This window comes from Bactrocera tryoni, chromosome 3 (genome assembly GCF_016617805.1).
Source record: "Bactrocera tryoni isolate S06 chromosome 3, CSIRO_BtryS06_freeze2, whole genome shotgun sequence".
Taxonomy (NCBI): Eukaryota; Metazoa; Arthropoda; class Insecta; order Diptera; family Tephritidae; genus Bactrocera; species Bactrocera tryoni.
Genome location: NC_052501.1, coordinates 87,190,845 through 87,218,789, shown reverse-complemented (window position 1 = coordinate 87,218,789; position 27,945 = coordinate 87,190,845). Strand labels below are relative to the sequence as shown.

At 38.8% G+C, this 27,945-nt stretch overlaps 1 protein-coding gene across 3 annotated transcripts; it reads right to left on the bottom strand.

The window, feature by feature from the left end:
• Positions 1-111: 111 nt before the first annotated feature.
• On the bottom strand, positions 112-26,240 carry LOC120772805 (Krueppel-like factor luna). Of its 3 annotated transcripts, none has more exons than XM_040101589.1 (6): positions 26,171-26,240; positions 23,497-24,366; positions 17,985-18,020; positions 16,177-16,234; positions 876-1,901; positions 112-739 (listed from the first exon to the last, which is right to left on the bottom strand). In XM_040101589.1, exons 2-6 carry the CDS (start codon positions 23,506-23,508, stop codon positions 567-569), a joined length of 1,305 nt encoding a protein of 434 aa, XP_039957523.1. In that variant the 5' UTR covers positions 23,509-24,366; positions 26,171-26,240; the 3' UTR covers positions 112-566. The 3 variants fall into 3 exon arrangements, with proteins under 3 accessions (XP_039957523.1, XP_039957522.1, XP_039957521.1); XM_040101588.1 differs by having other exon boundaries at positions 25,991-26,228; XM_040101587.1 differs by having other exon boundaries at positions 26,016-26,228.
• Between the last annotated feature and the right edge of the window lie 1,705 nt (positions 26,241-27,945).

Below are 27,945 nucleotides of genomic sequence, written 5' to 3'. Positions count from 1 at the left end.
AAACGCAATGGTTTCTCTATGAGTGTTTTTTAATGTGTATAAAGTATGTACACACATACATATGTACATACATATGTATGTTTTTACTTAGTAATGATGATCTTCAAATTTTATTTATATATAATATATGTATATGTATATGTATGTGTAGTTTATATAGTTTATTACACTTTAAAAATTCATCTATCAACCATAAGTAACTTATATAACTTCATAAGGTATTAGCTATGTGGTTGTACATTGTATATAATATACATACATATATGTGTGTACATATGTATATATGTATACTATGTGCACTGTCATATACAAAACCGAACACAATTTTACAAATGTTTTTGTGAGTATGTTTACATTGAGCCATTTGTTTCCAGTTGTATCTATCATAGCCTCATTATATGCTGTACTTACGAGACTAATCGTGATAATTGGCTAAGTTTATTAATTTATAAAATTTTCTAAAATTTGCTAAAATATATGAGTGTTTTTACGTTAAAATAAACTTCATTTCTTTATACAGTACCATTGTTATTGCCTACTTTGTTTGTTTAAGTTTTGTTTGGAGTTTAGTGCCTGCGCACATGCAAGGACAAGTGGTCGGAACGGCTAAAAGAGCGCGTGCAGAGTTGGCAACGAAAAGGCTTCACACCGGTATGCTTTCGGTAGTGACGCGTCAACTCGTCCGATCTTGCAAATCGCCAAACACACCCCTCCCAGTCGCACACATATGGCTTCTCACCTATTGCAACCAAATAGGAGGAGGAGAAGAAGAAAAACATAATAAAATAAATAAATATGAAAGTATATTCAGGCAGCATTCTTTCAATATTTACTTTCAAATGTTTGGTATAAAAAGGGGGCGTATGGAATATTACCTGTATGGGTGCGTTTATGCGCCTTAAGATGGGAACTCTTTGTGTACACTTTATCACAACCCTCCGTGTCACACTTGTGCACTTTTCGATTTTTAGAGAGATCACTAAAGCCGATAGCGTTTATACTTCCATTTGGATCTTCATATCGTCCAAACATGCTACCACTTCCCCTCAAAACCATACTGCTGAATGCATTTTTACGACCGTCATTATTTGAAGGTGCCTGAAAGCTGGAATGCGAAAATGCTTGATTCATGCTGTTTGTGGACGCGGCTGAAGACATTATCTTCCATGGCGATATTGAGTTAGAATTAGCAGATGCTTGAGCCTGTTTGCTGCACGATGACGGAAAATTTGACGGCGCGGAAGGTAAGATTGTATCGTTGGAACTCCAAAGTCTTGAGCTGAACGATGATGTTCCTCGATCCGTTGAATGTTTATACGAATTTTTGAAAAGGCTTAGAAAACTAAACTTCCGATCGTAGTCTTGTATTATAGTTCGCTGAGCTGCTGCGACAGCTGGATTGCAAAATGGCGTTTCCGCTGTAGATGAGAGTGTAGACGATGTGAAGGAATGCGTAATCATGTTGCCAGTGCTTCGGTGTGGTTGAGAAGATGCTTGATTAAAGCTTTGGTTGAAATTACCGCTATTTATACTGATATTGCTGTTACTTGATAATGTGTTGGTTTTACTACTGCTAACCTCCTCTTTTATGCGCCGATATGGTAGGAAAAATGTTGATGATGCTAGCAGCGGAGGTATAGGGAATTTAGAAACCGCTGAGGAGAATGGTGATAAATACTGCCGACTGGACTGCTGCAACTGAGTTGATGTAGTGAAGGAAGATGAGGAACTCGATGTGTATGAGGTGAAGCGATCCTGGTTATGATTCGGGCTGTAGCCATTACCACTTTTATTGCTTTTATTATTACCACACGCTCTATTGATAGAATATGTACTGTAAGTGCTATCTTTTCCATCACTGTGTTTACTTCCAAACAGTTTGTAGTTTGTTGATTGAGATCCTGAAATGACACAAAAAGTTTGCATTTGCATTAATTTCGCTTTTTTATCTTATTAAAGACGAGCTGCGATTCAATCACGTATTTCGTGAAGTAGCAAAACAGATGATGGACGAAATCAATATTTTACGTGACTACTTGAAAACTATATGAAATATGGTAATTGCATCTTTTACTCTAAAATTTCTTGTTTTTATTGCCTTTTAGAACGCGAAGAAATGTAATTACCTACACCTACAGGCGCTAACATTTTTGGGGTTTAAAAAACTGGTTGATAAATTTGCCCACCTCCTACATTACAGTTATTCCTAAAAGAAAAAACTTCGAATGTCTAAATAACTGAAATGGCTCATTATCGCAAGTAACGGTGGAATAGCACTTTAAGGATGTCGATAGATAAAAAAATCAGGACAAAAAGTACTGTAACGCTTAAACTCAGTAATCTTAGCTGTAAATGGCGTATTCATTAACAATTATAGCTAAAATTACAGTTGGAATCTTATGATATTCTATTTAGCGAGATAGAAACACTACACTTGGAATACGCAATTGGCGCCAAACAGCGAAAAAGAGAAACGACTGACGCGCTATTGTAAACTCGGCTATAACCACGTAAGCGGTGTCTACTCTAATAAAGAAGAAGAAGAGTTGGAAACATGGCTCTAAAACAATTTCCGCTGTATTTCTTCCGTCGCCTTTATAGGAAAAATATTTCACTAGTGTTATATTGCTATGCTAAATTATCTTTCCCGTACGCGTATGGTGAGACGTTATTTATTTCTAATCCATTCCATTATATGGGGAGAATAATCTGTAATCCAGTTGGTTGATTTATCAATTTTGAATTAAAGTCCTTTTCCTGCCCAGATTCAGTTAAGCGACAGTTTCTTGGCTCCCCCTCCTTGAGTACTGTCTATGTGTTTGTTACATAGGTAGATGATGCGTGGATGTCGCAATGTTTTGTCAATCGCATCAAGCTTTAGAGAAAATCTGCGTACTTCAGCAGCAACATCTGTAGCAGGCAAGCTGGCAAGATGATGGCGATGGAGGTAAAAATATTTGGAACTGATGGCAGTAAACGGGCGGTTAGTTGACTGGTACCATAAAAAGTGAATGTTGCCCCCGAGTAGCTCGCTGTTGTTTTGCTCGATTAAAACATGGTGAAGCGCAGTAACGACATTAACCAAATAATAAAAATAAAAACAAACAAAACAAATCGGCATGGAAGCACGAAAAAGACGTACAAATAAAAATGTGAAACACAAAAACGCGTCTTCAAGTGGCACACTCATAAAACCCATAAACTGCTCATTTGACTTGGCGTGTGAAATGGTTAGCAGCAGCAGCAGCAGCAGCAGCAGCAGCACAAAGTTGGCAAGTGGGCCGGTGGGCAGGGAGATTGGGGTAACAGGTAGTCGTAAGTGGAGAGTGGCAAATGGCATACGGCATCAAGCAAACGAGCTTCGAAGTAGTCAGGAAATGAAGCAACGCGCCACAAGTATGCATCGCACAAGTGAATGCATGCCGCTGGTGGCAAGTGTGGCAAACGCGCGAATGCCTCGACTGCCTTTCAACTGTGCTCAGCAATAATTATGATGAACTGAGTGAGTGTTTGTGGATGGGACGCAGATCGGCGGCATATTGATGCACAAGTGCGACAATGATGACCAAAACCGAAAAGACCAAAGGCCGGAACGAGTGCGGCATTGCGGCAAGTGCTGTCTGTGAAACATTCTACGAATGTACATGCACACGAAAACATGTGGATATTTGCAATGGGTGATTCACTGCATTGCCGATTGCCGACTGTCAAAAATGTGCGGAGAGAACATACATAATTGTGCATGCATTGGGGATCTCTAAAACAAGATAGGAAATGTTTTGGAGGTCCAAATAGACATAACCTTTTTGCCAATATATGACCAACAGCTCTTAACGTTGAGTACACAATTACGTCGCTCTCCAGTTGGATACAAATTTGAATATTATTTGGCGAAGAGATGTACGGACTACGCAGGGCTCATGTTATTTTATTTTTATGCCTATGTTCATATATAGTTGTATAAATTCCAGTTATTTCGCTTGAAAAGTGGACACTTTTGGTAAACCAAAGTTCTATATGTATTTATTTTAGCTAAAAAAAAATTGGGTGTGGACCACCCGTTCCTAAAGAGAGTTAGTAAATATACATACATTTGTGGTGTATGTACATATATACATATTTGTACAAATATATTGTAGTGCATAGAAGTGTTCATACTTAGGCGGTTATCCGTGCAACGCATTACGCGCTGCATAATATCTGCACACAGCTGCTATGTGTGAACGATGCCGTCGTTGCGGAAAAGTTGAAAAAACTGTGTAATAAATTACGAAAGTAGTTGATAGGGTTTAATGTGTGTTTGCTGTGCGATTGAAAATAATTGGCAGTTCGAAGCCGTTGCAACAAAATGTGAGCGCGATCGCGCAGACGCGTTAATTGTGAGCTCCGTTTCTGCTAGCCATGGCGTCTAAGCCACAGGCCTTCATGTTTTTATTCGATCATTGCACCTGGATCTGAATCTATATACATACACACACGCAGGTATGTATATACGACCATGTCTTACTACTTGACCTTTTAGTGGGGTACTTTGCCAAATAAAACGAAATGTGTACCCTTCAATCCTTAATGTATAAATCTCAGTGTAATTACGAATTATTTAACAAATGAGCTGAGATCATATTTCGCTGTGTGAGTAGATTGCACAAATATTGGGTTTTCGTATTTTGTCAATAGTTGTCGTTGCAGTTATATATGTATCTCCAGTGCCACCAATCACATGTATAAGTATGAATATAAAGAAGATAAGTTGAAGTTTCATTAAAAATACGAAAAGACTTTTTCGACTACCAAATATTTACGCATTTAACGATTACATTTGTGCGATTAGCTAGTGTTCACCTTATATACAAGTAAAACTTATATAGTACATAGAAATGCGCATTTGCGGATTAACGCATTTTACAACATTCAAATATGTACTACGTATATATGTACATACATATATGTAAATGTATCACAAATTTGCGATCAAACAAAATTGTTGCTCTTCACTTCGCCTGCGTGTGTCTTATCATCATTTAACGAAGCGAAATCGTTGACAAGTGTGGAACTGTGCGCGTTGGCTGATACCGAAGAAGTACATGTTAGCCGCCGTGGGAAAATGCTAAATCATGGACGCAGACATGCTCGAGGTGAAATGGTTTTCGTATTTGGGCGGACTGTCATCAATTTAAACTAGCACTAAGCTATACACCAGGTCCCATTTGTTTTACTTTACTGCTTGTATTTTCCTGGTGCATTACCTTCATACGTATGGTATGTCCATATGTACGGTTACGTTTGCATGAGGACGTAAGCGCCAAATATAGAAGCATATTCGCAACAGCAAAAGTTGTGGATAAAATTGCAGGTTAATGCAGAAACACCACCTGCTCCTTATATCTATGAATACGCGAGTGTGTGTGTACAAGAAAGCATCCCAGCAAACGATTTTGTTTAATATCAATCAATATTATTAGCATTTTTAAAGCTGCTATGATTTCGACCCACCGTAGTCTTTTCGACGAAGTTTTGTAGGACGATCTTTGTGGTTTCGTAGTTAGCAAGGAGATCTCTTGTGATTACATGGACCCATATGCCTTAGAAGTGGCTATCTGACATTGTGGCCTTTCATAGGGACTCAAATGTTGAGCTTTCGGCAAGTCATTAGTTACCACCGTTAGTTATAATAAGCAAAAAGTTTAAATATTCTAAAATGCCAACGTTTGTTTTCTCAAAAAACCATAGAAAGAAAAGTCTAACGTGGTTGCCAACTAGTCAATCACTAATAATGTTAAATCGTATCGGAACTTTTTCATCGTACTCTCCGAGCACTTCATTGAACAGATGTGTGTAGATTTTACATTTTATTGCCAAATATTGCAAACACCTGATTTTTAAAGATATTTAAATCTATATGTATGAGAAATAATCTCGATGTTAATACTCGTATTCATGTCAAAATCAGATTGAATTTTCATTTGTTCGATTCCAAAGCCCAAGTTGCGAGTCCCAAGTTGTTTAGTTAAAAAAATAAGTATTAGTTCAAATTCAATATTGCTCTTTCCTATTGATTCGACTGTATCCGTTTTGGCATAGGTAAATCGACCAAATATCTCTCTTAATACAGTCATTTGTTGCATTTACCGACGGTGTCGTTCGGCCAAAGCAACTAGTAGAGTAGTGTGCACAAATTTCCTATTGATTTGACCGATTGTCGACTTACGACTAGAGTCGACGTACATATGTATGTAGATATTACTTAAGTACATGAGAACACATTCACTTGTCCCCATATGCATATACATATATGTTATGTACATATATGTATGTATGTGTATATACATATTAGCTTTAATTACATATGTAAACACATGGGTAGTAGTGCAGGTTTAGCACCGTGAAATCAATCAATTAAGTCGTTTTTGCGCCAATCGATTCCGTCGTTCGCTTCAAGCCTCCGGTCGGTACCTGTCATTTACATAGAAAGTGATGAGCGAATCATTGAAGCGGCTCGCTAACAATTGTGTTTGCAACTTCTCTATTGGCCAATACAAGATCACCATTGCCACTGATCTGGCAGTTTCACATTATTTACTGGGCGTTTTAGTTTTGGCCTATACGTATACCTGCTAAGTGCGAGTGAATAGTACGATAGTGCGAGTATTTAAAGCAACGCATAGACTTCTTGTCTAGAATTACTAAACTCTACAATGTCCGAGCGAAGTGGTTATTACTCTATTGGCGCAAGCCTTCCTTCTTAACTTCAAAATATTAAATAAGTATATAAAAGAAAACGCCGAAAAGGAATACATACATCCTCTACCAACGGCTTCATTGAATGATTTCTGTTGGTGTGGTTGATTTTTTTGTATCATTTGCGCCAACAGTTTGGTTTGTTACAAAGGATTGGTTTTACGAAATCGGTCACTGATCTCCATAGAAATTTGTACTTAAGTACCACCAAATAATATCAGCATTGATTCCATGTAAGAAAATAAGTAGATGAAGACACAAGGTCATTGCATTCTTCGCACTGAGACTAAAGAACAAAAAACTGTCGTTCGAAAGATCCATGGAACGGAGTAATGGCTGTATAAAATGTATACAGAAGAACGGAGAAGGCATCGGATTTACTCGTGCCACTTGACGAAGCAAGGAAACGTCAATGCTATATTGCAGAATCCATCCATCCATACACAAGATCGTATGGACGATGCAACGGTTGGTGTTTTCTCAATTCGGTCAGGCGCTTGGGCTTTGGTAACCTTTATGATAATGGTCAACATAATCTAAGCCAACTTCACATGTCCCGGCAGTGTCATTGAGTGCATGTTAGACGGATATGGGGAAATTGTAAACTTTAAGTTTGAGTTGACCCAATAGCAACAATCACGTGTCATTGCAATTTATAATTGCTCTGCAAACCTCAAACACGGCCAAACAAATACAAATTCAGTATTCGTGTGCGATGTTTTCAATATTCGTGTCCGATGTCTTGAACAAAAGTATGTGCATAAGAAAGCGCAAATATTGGCACATTAGTAAAATATATATACAGCGGCTACCAATTGGGATGGCGTAGTTTTGAGAGTCTGTGCCCATTTTTCTCAGTGTGTTCGGTAAGATTTGCCATTTCATAGTGTCACGTTTCATTTTGATACAATACTTGGAAATTATTCAAAATTATTATCCAAGTTCCGGTTCTCCGAAAAATTCAAAAATTAAAGGTTACTTCATCGAAAAATGGAATTCTCGGCCCAGTTCTGGCTTAATGGCTTCGTTAACAAACAAAGTTGTTTCTATTTAGGAATTTTTAGGATTGTGTGGTTCTGAAAAGCCAATTGACCGTTTGAGGTGGATTTTGGTATGATGGAATCATCATTTTTTCCTTTCGAAATGAGGCAGAAAATGTCTTTTTCATCAATAACGAGCGAGATATACGCGATGTTGAAGGACTTTTTTCCCAGCAACAAGACGGTACGCCGCCTCATGTTTCACGTTTAAATATGGAGACATTGCATGCAAAGTTTGGCGACTAGTTAATTTCGAGAAATGACCTAGTCAAATGGCCGTCAGCATCATGAAATTTAACGCACCTATATTATTTTCTTCGGGAGTATGTTGGATCAAAGGTTTACGCTAATCAACCAGCAACGTTAGAAGAGCCTAAAGACAACTTTCTGCGCACTTTAGCCGAAATTCCAAAACAAATACTGCACCGGGTTTTCGAAAATTGGCATTTGGCCGACAATATCTTTAAATCATCAATGGGAAAAAATTATCTACATGACAAAAAAAGAACAAATTTGGACCAAATTTATTTTATTTCATATTAACTTTACTCCGTTTTTGTTGGTAGACCCTGTATATATATATATATATATTTAATTTAGATTAGTATATGGTATTTGTGCACATGCTCATAAGAATGCAGAGCTTATTCGCAAGAATCAAAACTTGCCGCTAAATGTGCGATGGACCCTTGTGTGACTTTGACTGACAGATCGTGCGGCAGCTTGTCAATAGTTGCCACCTGCCGCTTAAGCAGCTTCGGCTTAGTTGACTCCTTATAGTTGGCATGAGAGTAGTCAAACACTTGTTTGACCATATGGTTTCTTGAGGTCGCCCAGTGACGAGTTGAAGGGATGAAGCCGAGGTTCTTACAACAAAAACACACAATTGCACATATCGGCATAGACACGTCCATATCAACCCAACACACTGCTTGAGCAAACGAACAACGTATGTATGTATATTCACATATACATAGTATATCAAAGTGTACAGGTTAGCCTCCTTGCCAACTCATGGCCACACTGTGTTGCTGTGTATTTGTTTTTATTTAATGGTCTCCGACTATCAAGCTCAGTGGATCACAAAGTCAAGCAGAATCAGAAATTGATCGAAACCGATTAACTACCGCTTAAACAATGGCAGCGGCTACCACCAACCACCGTCCACTACTCAACGGCCACCAGGTCTTTTTAGTGAATTCTTCTGCTTAGCATACGGAATGGCTTTTCAATGTATGCTCAATGCTGGCTGATTCAACAGCAACAACGACAAAAACAGTAGCGTGTTGCAATAAAAGTAAAACGCTGGCATAAAGCAACCATCATTTAGGGAATTTCGCTTTCAACGGTTCGCTTTAAACAATAGTTTTGTTTATTTAGGTCTCTGGTGTAACCGATAAACAGTAAGATAGTGATTTTTATGTTTTTAGAATCACAAAGACTGCTGTACAACGAGGGAACTGGAGTTGTCGACTGATTTGGTAGTCGTACATAAGAAATATTGAAGGAGCAAGTCAATCGACAACAAGCGAGTCGAAATCGCTGAAAATCGATTAATTTTTACGTATGACATTGTACAAGACATTATCCGCAGTTGCTGATCTTGTTAAGTTTAACAAAAGCACAAAGTTGCGAAGACTAAATACGTAAAGTGCAGCAATATGTACATTTATGCATGGGTGCATTCCTATTTAGGTAAAGGTAAACACATGTGTGTCTTAATAAGAAATTATGAATTATCTCGGCGCTAATTTTTTAACGGCCACGACAACTTGAGCGCTTCAAGTTGATTGCTAGCCAAGCGCAATTTTTCAGCAAAACAAAGAGTTGTCAGGTAGTAGAATACTCAAAAATATGCTTTTGGTGGCAGTTGTATCATAATGAGTTTCACAACTAAAATAGAAATCGGAAACGCAGCTTGTCATCTACATATATATTTGTGATAACTCATTTCAATATAATTATTATATATATAAATATGTAAGTAGATTCAAAATTTATCGTATCTCTCTATTTCGCTCAAATCGTGTTAAAATCTTCGCCCAATAACTTTCGGTTAGCGTTCCACTTTAATTAACGAAATTGTCTTTGAACCCACGCATTCTAAATAAGTTCATATAAAATAAAAAATTTTTCTTTTTTTTTTGTGACTACAATGGTAACATTTGGTAGCAAATTAAGGAAGGAGGATGCTGTGGCCGGTAGGTATTTTGCGAATATGTGAGGCACTGAATACTTCTGTCTAATATTTTTCTATAGAACTGAATTTATTTATTTGCCTATTCATGTTGTAGTATCTACTGAATTTTGGTGGAGGTACGATAAATCTTCATAAAAAGATACTTGGAATCACCATCCATGAACCAGATTCATTCCCATGCCTGTTCATGAATATATGCTATGTTCCCCATGTGTATGATCACATGCTCGCTTATGGTGTAGAATGTCCATGCCAAATAAGAAGGCTCACTAACATATACAAATGCACACGTGCACAATTGGAGCATGGAAAATCATTGCAGACGCCGAACAACATAATGTACATACGAACGGGTATGTACATAATATGGCCATCCCAGCGGCCAGAGTCAGTCGTTAGTCGATTTGCATACATTTTATTACATTATTGAAAGTTTTTACTTAACCACAATTAGTAACCTCCAAACGCCAATAACAATGACTCGCGCAACCATACCTCGCTTAACCGAGTCAAACAATACCCTACCCCACTCCGAGCACGGAAAAGGAGTCATCGTTAAGTGTCTGTTGTGAAAACAGTAAAACCAAACATAGAGTTTAAATGTCGAAGCTGTGGTCGGTGCCGCGGCCGAATAGTAGCAATTAAACATATGTACATTTGTGTGGATAAAAAAAAATATATAAGTACTTCTGCACATTGCGTCCCAATAAGCGTTTTGTCTTGACTTAGACTTGCGTCTCTGTTTAGAACTAATATGATATAGTCTAATACTTTTCACATTAGCATTATTATTTGTTGTATTTCTTGTTAGAGAGAGAATTTCGGTAATTATGTATACTATCAAAACAAGAAAAATCGAATAATTTGACCCGCCTTGAAAAAACGCTTTCTCTCTTCAAGTTTTACTCGTAGTTGGTTACTGAGAGGTGTCGAGGTCTCTTCAAAAATATTTTTCATTATTATTTTTGCGATCAACGAGAATTCTTATTCCCCATCCAATTCAGGCCTATAAATCATTATTAAAATACGACTTTCATATTATTGAAAGCTCTGTCAGAGCTTTCTAATATCAATAATAATCTCAAAATTAATCTGCTCCGCGTTCTGTATTAATTTATTTCCATGAGCAGGGTAACGCCGTAATTTTGGGAGCATTGATTTTAGTGTTTAACTGTGTAAGGTTATCCGTAGTTCCACTTCATGTAAAAATTCTTCCAACAGTTCAACATACGCCACGGTATTAGACAAGTGCGTAGCCCTGGTCAAAGATTTCACACGTATGCACATATGTACGTACATAGAGCCATATAATTAGCTTAATATTTGCAGAATAACTTGTGTGACAGTAACTCAAGTAGGCAGATAAACACATCTTCATACAGACCTATAGCATAATCGCGAGTTCCAACAGTCAAATCGACTACGTAAATCCCTGCTAACGCCAATACGGATGAGCTGATCACTGTCAAGCCAACGAATATTTTCTCAGGCAAGGACAGTTGAAGTTTGTTTGCCATGTGGTGCACACGAATATTGGAATAGAAAGTGAATTTTTCGTGAGCATGCCAAACTGTGAATCATGCTAATAGTGGCACGATACAGGTCACAGTAGTTTGTACTCTATGTACGTATGTATGTATGATTCTGCAATTTACATAGACATCCAAATGTGTGTGAGTATTGGTTGTTGTTTACACTGCTAAGGTATCTCGTCGAGCTCATAATGATTCTGATTGAAAATTTGGTGAGCAGTGATGCGCTGATGCGATTTTTCCCATCACATCGTTGCCTTCGATCGCATTGGAGCACTTCTAACGTATATTTTTCCTAACACATTGGGAATGCGATCGTTTAAGATGCTGAGCCTCGATATAAAGGAGGTCGAGTGTGAGTAGAAGTAGCCGATATCATGGAAATAAGCATGCACATATAATACATGTGTACTTACATACCAAATATACAAATACCTACACATATGTACCAAGGTGGGAAGTGTTGAATGTGGTGCCAAAAAACCCTACTATGACAATGTAATATACAGCAATTTCAGCGCTAGTATACATTCACTTAATTCGGTAACAAGTACAACGTTTGCACATTACCACACAACCGCGGACCTACCCATACATATACCCACACATATGCAAGTGCGAATGTACATGCCCACACGTACCGCGTGTACCGCGTGTACCGTGCTCCTCAATGCAGCTACTACATACATACATATGTGAGCTTGGGTGTATGCACTTCATACGGTACCATAAAACAACGGTTAGCGGATTGTGCTCATCTGCCAGGCTAGGAAAATGTGTGTTAGTATTTCGTAGGATGGCTTGGCATGGCACTGGGGGAATGGTAAAATCGTGGCGTAGTGGTGGCACGCTCGTCTTCAATTTTTCTTTGCCATTCGCCAACTTAGTTATTTGTTATTGCTATCGTTGTTGCTGTTGCTGTTGTTGTTGTTACTGCTGTTCCTATTACTTTTGTTGTGTAGTATGTGTGTACATGCAAAAGTAACGACGTTGTTTCGGTGTCTTCTGCTGGCGCGTTCGCCGCGTCTATGGCAAGCATCACCGTCACCATCGCCGCGAGATGAGTAGTTGGCAAAAATGTTTGAATGCGATCACGAACTTGACCTTTCACATAACCTTTAAGGCAGTCATTCAGTCAAACCGCCGAAGAAGCAACAACAATCACACAGACCCAAATCACATCAAGAAGAGCAGTATTAACAACAAAAACGACAACAATTCGCCTTAAAAGAGCGTCAGCCTTAACACATCCTTTTTTTATTATTTTCTATTTTCTATTTACTTATTAAATTTATCTTTTATATATATTTTTTTTTGACTGCTTCGCCCGCGTTTTTCCCAACTACTGATGCTTTGATGTTAACGCTGCTGCTGCTGCTGCAGCCGCCGCTGCCCTCATTGTTCTGTCAAAGTTCCGCGGCGGCTACATTACCGGATGCGAATAAGCGAGCGTATAGGAGCGCTGCGCTTAACTTTTGAACAGTTCGAGTGTGCAAAACGGGAATTCCGTGTCTGACCGAACACAATACTCGCACTTAGTCGCATCATTGGGAATCATATCACAAACATTTGACGAAAGGGGCAAGGACGTAATGGAAATCAAGGTGGGGACACATTGCTGTAAACATGGGCTTGGTGGCACAAAAACAATTTGAAAAAGCCACAAAAAAGAACTTCCGAAAAACGTAGAGATTCTCACCAGCTCCAAGCTGTTCACTACTGAATATTATGGCAAACTGCTGCATCTTCGTTTGATAGTGCGATTGCTGTTGGTGTGTTCGATTGTCGGTTATATTTGCAGTGCACATTTTGTGTTTAACCGATGGGAATGTAGAAATCGATTCATGTGCCTTTTTGACGTGTACTTCTTCAAACTTTTCTAAATGTCGGCCAATAGCTTAGCTAACATTATTATTTTGGATTTTTGAAAGTTAAACCTAATATACATATATTCATAAGCGAAATTGTAATGCTGCTTTCAGAAATATTTAAATAAGTGCTTGCAAAAAGTAGAGGATGGAGTCATGTGTAGAAGTTCACGCAAGCGAGGAAAGTGCTCTGATCGTCATTCATTTGGGAGTGGCCAGAAACGATTCTTTTACATATGGCTCAAGCAGCTCACGACTTCCGGTTTTTGACCAAGTATCCTCTGTGTAGCCAAAGAACATCCGTTTGAAGACGAGCTAAAGTGAGACCCTCCACAGGGTTGTGCGCTGGGTTTGGGGCCCGCCAATGAAAAACTTACAGCAGATGACGACCATGGTCAGTGAAGCAAATGGGTCTGGTGCTCAACGAGGACAAGACAAAATATCTCCTGTCATCAAACAAACAGTCGTCGCACTCGGCTCTTAGGAGTTTTCGGATATCGCATTCGATGGAACAATAAGTTGTATGAGATGACATTGACATAGTTCAGCGAATTAAAAGACAGCGGCTATGCTGGCTAGGTCATGTTGTGGATGGACGAAAACACTTTAGCTTTGAAAGTATTCGACGCACGACCCGCCAGGGGAAGCAGAGTAAGAGGAAAACCTTGCGAAAAGAAGAAACGACTGGTGCGCTGTTTCTAATTCGGCTATAACCGCTCAAGCGGTTTCTACGCCAGAAGACTTGCAAAAAGTCTGTCTTATTAATTAATTTATGATATTTGCAATTTATTTGGCCATACCCTTATCGGAACATATGTAAGCTTGTGGCACTGTAAGCATTAATCGCAGCTGAATTAAGGTTTATATGCCTTCATGAATTTGTAGTCATTCGAAAGAGCAGCTTCTGTCGAGTTAAGAAAAAATTAAACCTGGCATTGATAACGGAATATCGGCCGTAGCGCTTAAATATAAGTCATAATATAATATTCGTTTTAAAAAATAAAACTTGCAATACATTTCTTACAAGAGGAGGCATGCAGCAATTCATGGAGATATGTGTTTAATTGAATTAAATATTTTACAATTTTTTGATCATTTGCTTAACTCAATCTATGTGCTGTACATATATTGAATTATATTTGTCAAGTAGTACAAGCCAATCGCTTTTACTGGGGGACCTGTCACAGCCTGCAATTAATGAAATCGTGTGGCGACACCAATGACACCGACTACGGCTGCTACACATCTAATTGACAGTTGGAAGCTACGTGCCTCTACCTTGCGGACTCCTTGGCGTCCAATCAAATGGCATATTTCGCCGTTAGTTGTATATTGTAATAGTAAGGGCACTTCAGGATTAGTGGAGCGACTGGCATTGTGGGTTTCTAACAAAACTATACTTTAGGGCAATTCACTGCAACACGATGTTGTTAATACATATTATCGATTTTAAAATGTATATTTTGCTTTTGCAAACTACCAGTTTTATTTTTGACCTCAAATCAAAGAAACTATTTCTATTGGGCGAAAAACAGTTCCGTTTATTTTAACGTTTTAACACTATTTACTACATTTCACCGTATTGAACTAAGCCTTAATGAATTTAAATGCTGCTGAGTGTAAATGCCTCCAATTTCAGTCATTATAATTAGGCAAATGGGCTCTAAATTGTGCGAAGAGCGGACGTAAAGTCGTTCTAATACACATATATGTGGGTATTTACACAAATCTCTACACATGCATATGTAAGTGTGTACATTTTTGCCCCAGACTGTTGAAGGTTTCAAGGTTTTTTTCATAGTTTCTAAATTATATACAAGTAAATACAGTATTGTGAAAAATCTAACTAATAACGAAGTCTTTAAATCTTACTTGAAGGCAAGAAAGCCGATTTAATATATGCAAATCCCAAACATATTATTTTTTACCTCGAAACAATAATTTAGAGCTACACGCTCTACTACAACTACGTACAACTAATTGTGTTTTTGCTACAGCTTCAAAAACACTTTCGAGTAAGCACTAATAGAGACGCAATAACATAATCTCTACAATCTACTTTAACATGACTGCTATTTTAATTCACCATACTGTACATGGGTATATGTGTAGATATATAATAGGTGTTAGAAATGCTCCTCTTGACAAAATTAATGATGCCTTAACTTAACCGCGTTAATTATTTAATATATTTTTAACATTCATGGATTTGGGAATGAAAGCATATACCAAAAGTGTCGGGCGTCTTAGTGGTCATCACAGTTAGACGTGGATGAGCTACAAAAAAGTAATTGCTGCTTTACGGTATCTTGGCATATTTTAAACGCTTGCGGATCTGTATGGCCATTGGCAGCAGTTTGATAATTATTAATGACTATCGCCGAAGACAATCATTGCGTTATCGGAGATGATGCCATTATAACCAAAAAAAAAAAAATGGTAGCTACATAGCAACAACCACAAACACATGTATGCTTTTGAGAGCTCGCTTATTCTGGTACCTTTTGTACTGGTATTCGATAGTTAGAAAAAGCTGATTTGAAAATTTCCCGAAGACAAATTTAACTTTGATTTTGCTTTGGATACGTTCTTATCTAAAACTAAGAATGTGTGATGTGATGCTTTTATTACCAAAGCAAGTCAAAACTAGATACCCGGACAATCTATCGCAAATACGTCTATCATGACATTTAAAGGACTTGGCAAAAATAATCGACCATGCTAGTTTCTGTGTTTATGATTTAATAAATTTTTAATTCAACTTTTTCTCTTTTCTCGTGTTTGTTTTTGTTTCTTACCTTGTAGGGAACGTAAGCTAAGGTCAACTGGTTCCATTTGAACGGGAGGTCCCTCTGCCTGTAATGATATCGAAATTTATCTTAAATCAATTAAAAAAATGCTATCAATTGTTTATAAATTATATGTATAATTAGAGCGTAAATAACTGAAAGAAAAATATCAAGGTGATAGATCTTTCTCGCATAATCATCAACTGAATGTAGGTATGTATGTAAAGATTTTTCCGAATTTTTTAGTCGCACTCCCAATTTGTTGTTTGCATTTCCCATTTTAATCAAGTAACAAGGCTTTCAGCTGCCTTTCATGCCCACATACTGGTGATATGTTACGCAGTTAATTCCGCGCGTTTGAATTCATTGCCTTTGTCTTTAATTTTTGTGGTGCTCAAACACAAAAGCGCCAGTGGGAAATAAAAACAAAATGCAACGAACATCTTTGAAGTTGTAACGAAAATTATTAAAATGTCAACCGTGTGTACTTGAGTAGGCGATCCTAACAGCATGTGGTTGGAGCTAGCGTGATCTCTGCATCCCCTTACATACATACATACATATGTACATGTATATTTCTAGGTATAATAGTTACGACAACTCTATGTGAAACGACCCTGCAGGGACAAACATTTTGCAAATCTTATATTTCAATATACGAACTGTTATGCTGGAAAAATCAATTTGGCCAACACTGTGAACGGTTCTAAGTGAGTAATCCATTTTTAAATTAGTGGCGAACAATAACCAAAGGAAACCGAAGTCGGATAGAGGGATCGAGCCGTGCGCGTGCCAATAACGGAATTTGGCGAATTCATTTAGAGTTTCTTCAGATCTTTATTTGCATATTTTCTATATAAAATTCAAAGACATTCTTACCAAAGCGCTGGTTGTGCAGAAAGCACATTCGTAAATGCTAAGCAGAACAGATGACGAAATTAACCGGCAAGTATAAGCGAATCAGGTTTGCGGTCTCTTTCAATAGACGATGGCCAAAGCGCGATTGGCGTTTAATATATTTTATTATTTCGCATGATTGCTGTGTGTTGACAAATAAACCCAGGTGATTTATAGTAGCAATTGCACTGAGTTACTGGATTGCATACGGGGAAAGTACCCCGCACATGAACCGGAACGGCAGATTGCTTATGTATAGTATGTATGTGTATGAGTGCGTGTTTGCGAAGACATACAGAATAGTAAGCACATCAATGTCGGCAAGAGGAATTTCTGAAAGACGGAGATTACGCACTCTCGCTTAAAGAATTTACCACATCGCGAGCAACTAGCATATATTGTTTTCTAATTTGCCATAAATTATTGCTTTTAACAGAACAATTTGATTCAATTTGTCGTTATTAATCGGCAAAATAATTTCAGCATTGTTAAGAAAAATTATTGAGCTACCAGCCGAACGGACTCACACCTTTGAGTCCAACGTCGTCTGCAGGGACTGCCGGAAGTGGCTAAACGGTTCACATATGCGGCCGCTGACATACCATAGTTGTAGACTCGGTGAAAAGAACACACCTGGTCTTCAATATCGACACACATGTTATTTTAGGCACGTTGAAATCTCAGGTTTGGTGTGGTAAAGCAATGCGCAGAGTTTAGATTGGCTGTGTCTATTAAGCTTTTCGGGTATAAAGGCAAATTTTATTCAGGAAATTAAAAATAATATTCTAACTATTGTTGAAAACGGTAGAAGCAAAGTAGAGGTGCAAGGCCTGGGTAATTGCCACAAAAAAGGTGACTTACTCAGTCAAGATTATCAAGTTATCAGTTAAAGATAAAATTATGAACAAAAATATACTCACCTCCTTCGCTGGCAGAGGGTCAGGTCCCAGGCCGTTCTGGAAAAAAGTGAGGCATTAGCTTTCAAACTCTTCGAAATGGTAAAAGCAAAAGTTAAATACAAATGCAATGTATGTAGAGGTATATAGATGAGTATGTGAAACCCGGATGTTGGCTAAATAATGCTACTCATTGGGAGTTAAATCGCCAAATTGTAATTATATTAAATATATGACGAGAGTTAACCAACCATTTATCGGGTTTACGCTTGACTATGCGAGCGAAGAGGAAATGAACGGCGTGGCAGGATAAAACTGCTGTTAAGCGTTATGCTTGAGCACTCCCTCTGAAGGAGCCTCATTGGTCTAAACAGTAGCGCTTCGACCATTGCAAATGGCAACCAAAATCATATCAATAAACTTGAAGTATGTTCATTCATACACATATATGTACATACATTTCTATGGAAATAGCTGCGTACAATGTTTCATATAGTTATTACATACATACATACATATGTACATAAATCGCAAATAGAAGTTGAATAAGATGCATGTAACTCTTACTAATCTCAATATAGAACAACAGTGTGCATTTAGCGTAAATATTCACACATAAAAGAAAATTGTTTAAAAATTCATAAAAATATTGCCACCGTCAAATAACTATCAACCAATTAGAAGGCAGGTCACGGCAGTGACCCCTTGACTTTTGGAAAAATATATAGAAATTTTGTAGTCCTAACTATGGTGTGATTCAGGCCATTTAGGAAAGCGATTTCGTCCCTTGGGGCAACCACTGTGTCTCAAGTTTTCACACAAAGTCGGACGGATTGATTTTAGGTAGTATAAACTAGGGACAGATGCGCGAACGGATCGAATTTGCAAACCCTATGAAAAGTAATCCAGTCCACAATGAGGTATGGGAATAGGTGGTAATCTAATGCGTGGCGATTCATCGAGTTCTCATAACTTTGAACACTGTTCTCCTTCGTAAGCTTTTGCGCATGCGCATTTGTTGGTATTTTTATTATTTTCATGTGGATGGTTATGCTTGCATGCTACCGAAGAGTTAAGTGCCAATGTGGCATCGCTCGGTAAAATTTTCCTGTTCCTCACAACTAATCGTTGCAAATTGCTTCTTTGTGATTTAAGACTTTTACCAATAAAATTTTAATGACAACTTTTAACCAAGTTAAGCAAATGTGTAGAAGGCTCGTTTGGTATATCTGCTACCACATTTGCATTTGAACTGCCTTGCAGCGCGCTTCGAACGCGGATTTGCTGCTACTGTGCAACATTAGGCGCAGCAGTAACTATAAAATCCATTTTCATGGAGGTTTTAAGAGGAGAACTTGTAATGAAAGAGGCGAAAGAACAACGTGCACATACACGTTTAATTTAATTTAATTCTAAAGCGTTTCGAATGGTGGAAATCGAATTTTTCGACTGAGTATGAAATTAAGGATTAGTTAAGGGCGAGCATGCACACACATCTGCGAGCTTATACATATGTACAAGTATGTCTCGGTAAAAATGCTGTAGACCTCACAGGATTGTACCCTTATTCCCCAATCCAAGAGGGTATTGGAGCTTCCCTGGAATTGTGGTTTGAGTTTAATCGAGCGCATACCGAAATTTTCGAAGCAGATCGTTCTCTCGGACCAGCATAGGGATTTGAAGCTTAAAGATTCAAATTAGTGAGTTTTGTGTGCCTGAGTAATAAGCACCACTTTCCTAAGAAAACATTATTTATTTACATATTAATTGCCCAATAAATAAAATAATTGCAAATACTCTAATAAACAAAATAAGGAATCAAGTGAGTCAATAAAGCTGACAATTTTAAAAAGAATTCGTTTACAAATAGTACGAAAACATGGTACGAGTGTGTAGGTAAGTGTGTGTTGCCAGTTGCCAGAACTGTCCATACAATGCACTGTGCAAGACAATGCTGATGTTGTTTATGTCAGTAGTGATCACTGAATGGTCGTACAAAAGCGATTTTCAGATGTCTAGTATGACATTTGTTAAATAAAATGATCATGCTGATTGTATATTCCATCTGTCAACAGTGGCCAGCGGCCAGCGGCTGTCTTCAGTGGGAATCTCTATAATAATTGGTGTAGTTAATCTGTGCAAAGTGCCAGCAGCTGTCAGTGCAACATAAGGCGCTGCCACTTTAAGTTCAAATCGGTGTTGATCCAAATGCCAATTGAATCGCTGCGAATTAAATGGAATCACACGGAGTGATAAGCTTTTTAAACTATAGTCGACCGCTGTGAGATTTATGGGAACGATTTTCAGCCGCAAGTGGCATTCCAATGGGCACTATTAACGTACCATGTGCTAAAAATCGAGCAGCCTCTTAGCAGCGGTGTCAAGCACAGACAAACGGACGACCATGCGATCAAGCAACTAAGCAACCAGCAAGCTAACAAACTAACATGCCGGTTAAACTTCCAAATAGTCTTTCAAATTGGCTGCCAGTTATGTTTGTATGTATGTCTATGCGAGAGGGTCTGTCTTAACAGCGCAACAGCTCAAGCGCTCAACAGCACAGCTGCTGCACTTGATATTCAACGCTAAACCAAATAAAGCGAAAGAGGGCAACACATCTTGTGGTGCATGCGACGCATAAGCACACATGCAACTTAAGCTACATTACCCCACATGTGCGGCAACGAACACGGTGTCAAAGTGTTAACGTCCAACGTAGTAAACAATGACACTCCATCGATCACAAATCAAGAACCAGCTAACATCAACGGCAGGAATAACCTTACGAGTCAAACGACTGAAAGCGGTCACTGCGAATACGACGCACACTCGCATGCATCTACGTACAATGTACTATATACCCAACCATATCTATCTCTCCATGTTGGTTTGTACGAACAGAATTTTGCAAAACTTTTTTTTGTTTATGAGAAGTTGTTAGCGGGGCGCATAATTGAAATTAGCGAGTTGCCTAAAACGAGTGTAATGAGCAGAAGGATTTGAAAATGTCCAAGTATGTCTTTAATGTGCGTTCCAGCCAATGAGAGGCATTTTGAAAATATTCGTCCAAATTTTGGTTACTCCCCAAGAGAGCAATACAAATTCTTCTCCGATACATTCCAAACATAAAACAGTTTCCCATAGCTGTTGAGATCCTCTCCCACGGCTTAGCCATTACGATGTTCTAATATACATACTTAGGAAGGGAGCGAAGACTTAAAGCAATGGTTTGCAACATAATAGTTCTAAATAGTAGGAGCTATTAAGGTTAGACATGCGATATGGATGGATCACAAAATTATAGTTGATGTATAGGTAAAAGTAACGACCAAAATAGATCTTAAGCTGGTATAGTGATTTAATTTCATCCTACATATGGTGCTCAAAGCTTCTGCTAGATTAGAACAACTTAACGATTCTAAAATTAAAAGTATCAGTTTCGAAACTGCCCGACAGGACCTTACTGCCGAGTAGCAGATGTAATTAAAACTTTTGTATTGCCCCCAGTGATACTCAAATCAAACATCCGCGACCGTCTAATGCCCAAACTACTGTGATAATTTCTAAAAAATAAATTTCAATATAAAATATTGGGCAGAATGCACTTGCCAGTGATGTGTGTCTATAAATATATGTACCTGCGTATTTAAATACTAAAGAATAGACAGTTTCTAACGCAGACGTGGTACTTCGCTCTGATAACAAAGTCGACGTTACTTGGAATGATATGCAAGTTTGATGCGTTGGCTACTTGCGAGCTATAGGTTTTTTTGTTCTCTTTGTTGGCTACAGCTACCCACAAACGCCAAGAATCATTTGTACGCTTAAATAATGGTTATAATTTCTTATTTTATTTTGTATTTTCACCTCATTATATTTCGAGTAGTGTACACTTAATGGACTTCTTGACATAAGTGCCATGTTAAGCAATGGGACGGAGCTCTGATGAAAAGATCGACACGGGGACAGGCGTTTACTTGTGAACTGAAACAGTGGCACTCGAGCTATCGTGATTCCATGCGGTTCGGTTGGTAGATACTTCTTTGTACTCCCGTATGCATAAGCGTATATCAGAAGTGCACAGTAAGTGTGGATGTTTGCATAAAGATAGGCGTGTGGACAAGAAAAGACAGTGAATGAGTGTGGGCTTCATTATATCTCACATACTATACAATTTATGTCTTGACTTTTACGCACCATTAGAGTGAAATTATGTATGTAAGGGCGTTCCACTGAGTGTGTAGCATCACCGACCAAAAGCGCCACTCTCGCAGGAGAACTACTCATATATACAGTAACTGTTGTTTGGCAACGGCCAGGTACTACGAAAATAGTTACTTAGAATGATAACATGACAATAATTCACGATCTCAAGGCGAAAACTGTCCCATCGACAGGAAAAATATTGACAGTTGTTTTTTGAAATCACAACTTGTGATCTACAGAGCTTCCCACCCTTATTTGTAAACAGTTATGCTACTTTGTCAGTAAGACGTTACATTAGAAAATGCACCGTACTGCCAAGTACTTGTTGTAACGATTATCCAGAACCTGTTTGGATTAAAGCAATAAGTTAGCTGTAATTGGCTTCACTTAACGGTAGGTTCAGGTCCAAACGAGACGAGCTGTTTCGACCCGTTCGGACCTTAGGGAGAGGGAGGTTAAGTGCATAGGTTGCATTGGGCAGACAAATATTAGTATCTTGCGGAGACTCGTTGCATGCAAGACATAAGTTTCGTATGTCAGGGTTTATTCTGGATAAGTTTGAGTTTAATCTGCTAATATGTCCAGAGCGAAGTTGCGCCAGGGTCACTCTTGCTTCACCCGGCAACTCGAGCTCTTGTTCTGTAGGGGGTGGTATTTGGACTCCAAGTCCGCCATTCAGTGGAAGGAAGTCAATTAAGGTGTTAGTAGCTCCACTATGAATGTCGTTCAGTGCCTGCCGGAAATTGGTCACGTCCGAAACCTGATCGGTAAGTGGTTTCAGTTTGTTGACGGAGGAATTTTCTGATGTTCATAGGAGGCAGCTCCGCTTTATACAGGTGACTGCATGGCTGGTTTGTGCGAAAACATACGAGCAGAAAATGCTTAGGAGCATGGGGGCCTCACTACGTAGGTGATAACCACCCGGTTGCCTGCCTTGCCAGTCCTTTGCCTGCCTTTGTCCTTATCGCAAGTGCGGTCGGCCAGCGACTTGAAGATCTTTTTGCGGTTCTGTACTTTTGTAACAGTCACTGCTGTGTGCGGAGAGAAGGTGTGCTGACTATCGAAAGTGGTACCTTAAATTTTAGGATTATTTATTGTCGGAATTTTAGCATATGTATGTATAAAGCGGTCAAGAGGAGCCGTAGAGCGCTTAAGCGTCTAAATACACATAGGGGAGGATGTTCATACGTAGACTACCTTTGAAAGAGTGCTTTGACATAACTTTTGTTGTGTTTACCGTTGTAATTGTTTTAATAATTGATAGGTTTTGTTTTATAATATTTCAATAGGTATGTAAGTATGATTTGTTGAAAGGAAAGAGGATACGTACCATGAAAACCATTAAATAGTAAAACAGCTTACAAAACAAATAACCGTCATGCGTCGCTATTGCCGCAGCTACTTGCTCGATGTTGACGCCAATGTTGCAAATGTTTTCGAGTGCTTTGGATTTGTGCGTATGCGTTTCAGCGCGTGCAGGTGCGTGCGTATGTGCAAGCCTCTATATCGACCCATGCTATACCGCACACACACACATGCACACATAGGCACATAGGCACATACGCAGACAGAGCGCCGCGCAGAAATGCAATGACACCTGTTGATGATTGTTGCTATTTTGTTTTTGTTTTTTGTTATGTTATTGTTAGTATTGCTGTTATTGTTTAGCCAGTAGTGCTTTGTCTTAACCACAATTATTACTGGCAAATGTCTGCAATAAGGAATTCAAGCAAAACTGGCACAATTGATGCAGTGGCGCACGCTTGATGCATTGTGCAAATGCTCGCGGCTTGTGCAAGACGGCGGGATGCGCAAGCCTCACAGGGGAGCAGGCGTTGCTTACGGTGCGTGACGCGACGTGCTGCGAGCAATAATCAAGCGGCCGGCGGTGTCGTCTCTAAGGCTCATAAACGAAAAATTTACGATGCAGAAAGAGTTGAAAGAGTTTGCACCACTCGAACGCGAACGGCGCGATTCGAACGCGTTCGTTGAACAAGAAATCCGCAAATGAATATATGAAATTGACGTATTTTATAACGTTTCATTTAGGTACACTCATGTAAGTGCTGGCTACGCGTTTGCTATGCGACTATACAAACATATACAATATTACACAGACATGTACATATGTATTCGATCATTTAAATCACACTTCTGCATACTTCTCGTACTGTTTTTCATAACGTCATATTTTTAATCACTGAAATTGCATATCCGTCATTAACTACAAGTATTTATGGAAGCGCTCGACTGCTGTTTAGAACACAGCCGACCATACTATGCTTGTGAGTATGCACATAGCGATGTGTGTACACGTGTGAATTGAATAAAAAAAGTATGTAAAGGCAAGTAGAGTGGAGGAGTCCGTCGCATTGCGTTGATAGAAGAATGGTAGCACCTACCTACCGCGATGACGATTTAAGTGCTCAACTAGCGGTGTAGTTGATTGAAACGCAGTTGAAATAGCTTATGGCGGGTTGTCACGGCTCGGTGGCTAACACTTACTCGTATTAAGTATTGCAGGTTGGGTGCGCTGATGTGTTTTTATCATTTTTCGGAATTTCAATTGTGAGCAATTGGCTTTGATTGGCACCACCCATGACTGTGCAACGGCATACCATGTCTATTTGATGCCACACCAGATCAAGTGTCTACGCCTTTAGAAATTTCGGATGCAACTAAGCGGTGTGCACATTAGGGAGGTTCAAAGCCTTAAGTATTTATACTTCTATATATGAGCTTCATTAAATTAGACTCAATGTGAAAATTATGATAACACTTATGAAGCGTCTTTCGAAAACGGGAATTTGAAGAGTTTATATTATTCATTAATTTTGTCTTAAACACTTCAACACAATCACCTGAGAGCTGCTTTTAACATTTAAAACAGATTTATGAAATATAAAAAAGTGAACCTTGGTTCAAGACTCTTTAGGATGATTGCTAATTATTTTTCATACTGACTTTAAGATTTTTGAAACTGCTTATATAATCTTTGACATTTCAAATGGCACAGAGATCGTATTCATATATGACACTCTAGTGGAATTGAAATTGCCATGTTGCCCCACCCTTGAAATAGAGGCTCTGAATTCTTCATTCAATACAGGCGCGCCAAAATGTGTGAAAACACCCATACATGTGTACAAACATGGGTAGATGGCAACGTGGGTGTACGCGCGGATGATCCAATGCTAGCGACGGCAATTTCGATGACATACAAAATGTTTTTATCATTATGAATTTAGTGAATATATGTATGTACAAGTGTTTGCCATAGAATATAATATAAACAACGCACATTGGCACATATTATAAGAATGTGGTTCACGCAGTTTCTACGATTTGGACAAAATCTACAAGCGATTACCGATTTTTTTGCTGCCGCTAAGCACATTGCCGTGTTTAAGGAAAGTAGGACCCCGTTATTTGTTACGAGGATCGCGAAGATCGTGTTCACATTAGTGAATCTTATACCTAATGGTTAAGTTCATAGTCCACGTTTAGATCTCTTAAATATCAGTGCATCCATTCTATGCTTGTTTTTTCATAAATTTCGTTCCGAAAGCTCACCGCTAGCTAGTATTCGCTTACTTTCAATTGCCGTTTAAAGAGGACCAAAAATTAAATTGAAATGCAAATCGCAGTTTACTTCTTATTAAGCCAGAAAATTTTGATAAAATTTATAGAATTTTCGAAAAGACATGCACAAGGATGCCTTATTACCCAAAGAAAACAGATATACCTATACATACATATGTACAAATACGCACAAGCATAGGCGAGCAGTTAGCATGAAATATGCGGAAATATGCTAAACACACTCATTATGACACATTTTTTCGGAACCTCATTATTAGATGAACACAAATCAATTGATCATAACTCTATTCAGTGCGCGGTGCGATTGTTGCACGTGTTAACAACCGGTATGAGATTAGTAAATGCTTTTTGCGCCACAATCGAATCACGGTTTAGCGCGACGAAAGTTGTAAACAACACACTTCAATTAGCCGGCGTCGATCACAACATGCTTCTGCCGTATTTGTTGATTTAAGCGCGCGAACGTCACACCGACTTGCAGAAAAATATCGAACTGGACGCCTCGAATGCGCTTACATCGCAGCCGGGGCCATGAATTGGAAACGGCAACGCCAGCGATCGCAGCTGGATGAAGAGCCAGCCACAGCCGTAGCCAAGTTCCCCACACCCTCATGGCGCAAGCAATACAGCGCCACGCACACACATGCACGCTGCACAGTGCGCGCAGTAAGAAAGGTAAATACGAAAATTTACATCAAACTCACCACACTACCTGTCGGCATGTCGGCGTGTCGGCGTGTCGGCGTGTTGGCTGTGCATTCAATGTGGGAGCACATCTTTTCCAACTCTTGTTGTTGCTGCATCATGTTTTTGTTTTCATTTTGGTTTAATCATAAATATGTACGCACATACATACATACATAGGTGCTACGTACATATATGCATGCGAATATGAATGTACATATACATATACAGTGGATACGTATTCGCGTCGCAGTGGTAAACAGAAACTTTAGCATCCGCTTTGAGGTCTTATGTGAGCCGGCGAGCCGTCGGCAGCCAAGAACTACCAGCAGCTGTTGTCATTGTGCTTTTGCTTTTGTTGTTTGCTTCCGACGCTGTTACAGCACTGTTATTGCTGTCCACTGATCGGTTGATTACTTTACCGTTGCTTAAGGTGGAGCTACGCCAAATGACGACAAGTTTGAGCTCGCCTCATTTGGTACGACGACAACGAACGAAACGAAAGCGCCAAGCTGACGTTCAGTGTATTGGTGTTCCTGTTGCTGTTGGTTGGTGATTGCGCCGCTCTTCACTAAATATTTTTCCGTTGTGTGTGCATACATAGGTACCTGCATACATATGTACAATTTGTTGAGGGTGATATATTTGACGAATGCCGTTGAAATAAAATATTTTCACACACAATTAAGGCTTACGAACGCGCACATGCAACAACATTATGTACTATTTTTTATTGACGATTCCAAAGATCAACATGCCGATCGTTTTCTGATAGCTTATGCGGTATGATAAATGCAAATATGTTCGATAAGTCTGTAATTGAATATGAAAAATCTTAATTTTTGAAATCATGCATTTAATTTAGATTATTAAGGAGCACATTTCAATCAAAATTCATGTGTAGCTTTTAAAATACACTAATACATGCTTATATTATGTATATGTATATATATTTATGTATGTGTGAGACTAACTCTGTTGCGCTGTTTTTCTTGCGGCATTTCATCTAACGGCGATTTGAGCATTTAATTGACTGATTGCATTGGCCGGCTGGCTGGCTGGTTGGCTCTGGTCAGATTGTCATGTTCGCAGTCTTTATTCATTTCATTATTAACAGTCGTGGGACAGCGAATATGTTCGTGTGTATGCACGCATGTTCATTCCATTTTTTGATAACACCAACGCATTCACGAGCGTTTTACCACGCTTCGTTAGTCTAAAAATGTTTGCATAGCTTGACAGGTTGATCACTGATGCTTGATCAGTCATGTATGTATGTATGTACACACACTGCCACTGTTCATTGTTCAAATTGTGTTCAAGCAAAGCACATTGATTTTCTTTTTGTTTTTGGTCAGATATTTTTGTCATACTCGCCTTATGCATCCAAAGACGCTCTGCACGATTTTGTTGTCTCTGTCAATTCGGCATTAAACGCATGTGGCGCACTCTTCACAGCATCACCGTATCACCGTTAAAAGTGTACGGCCAG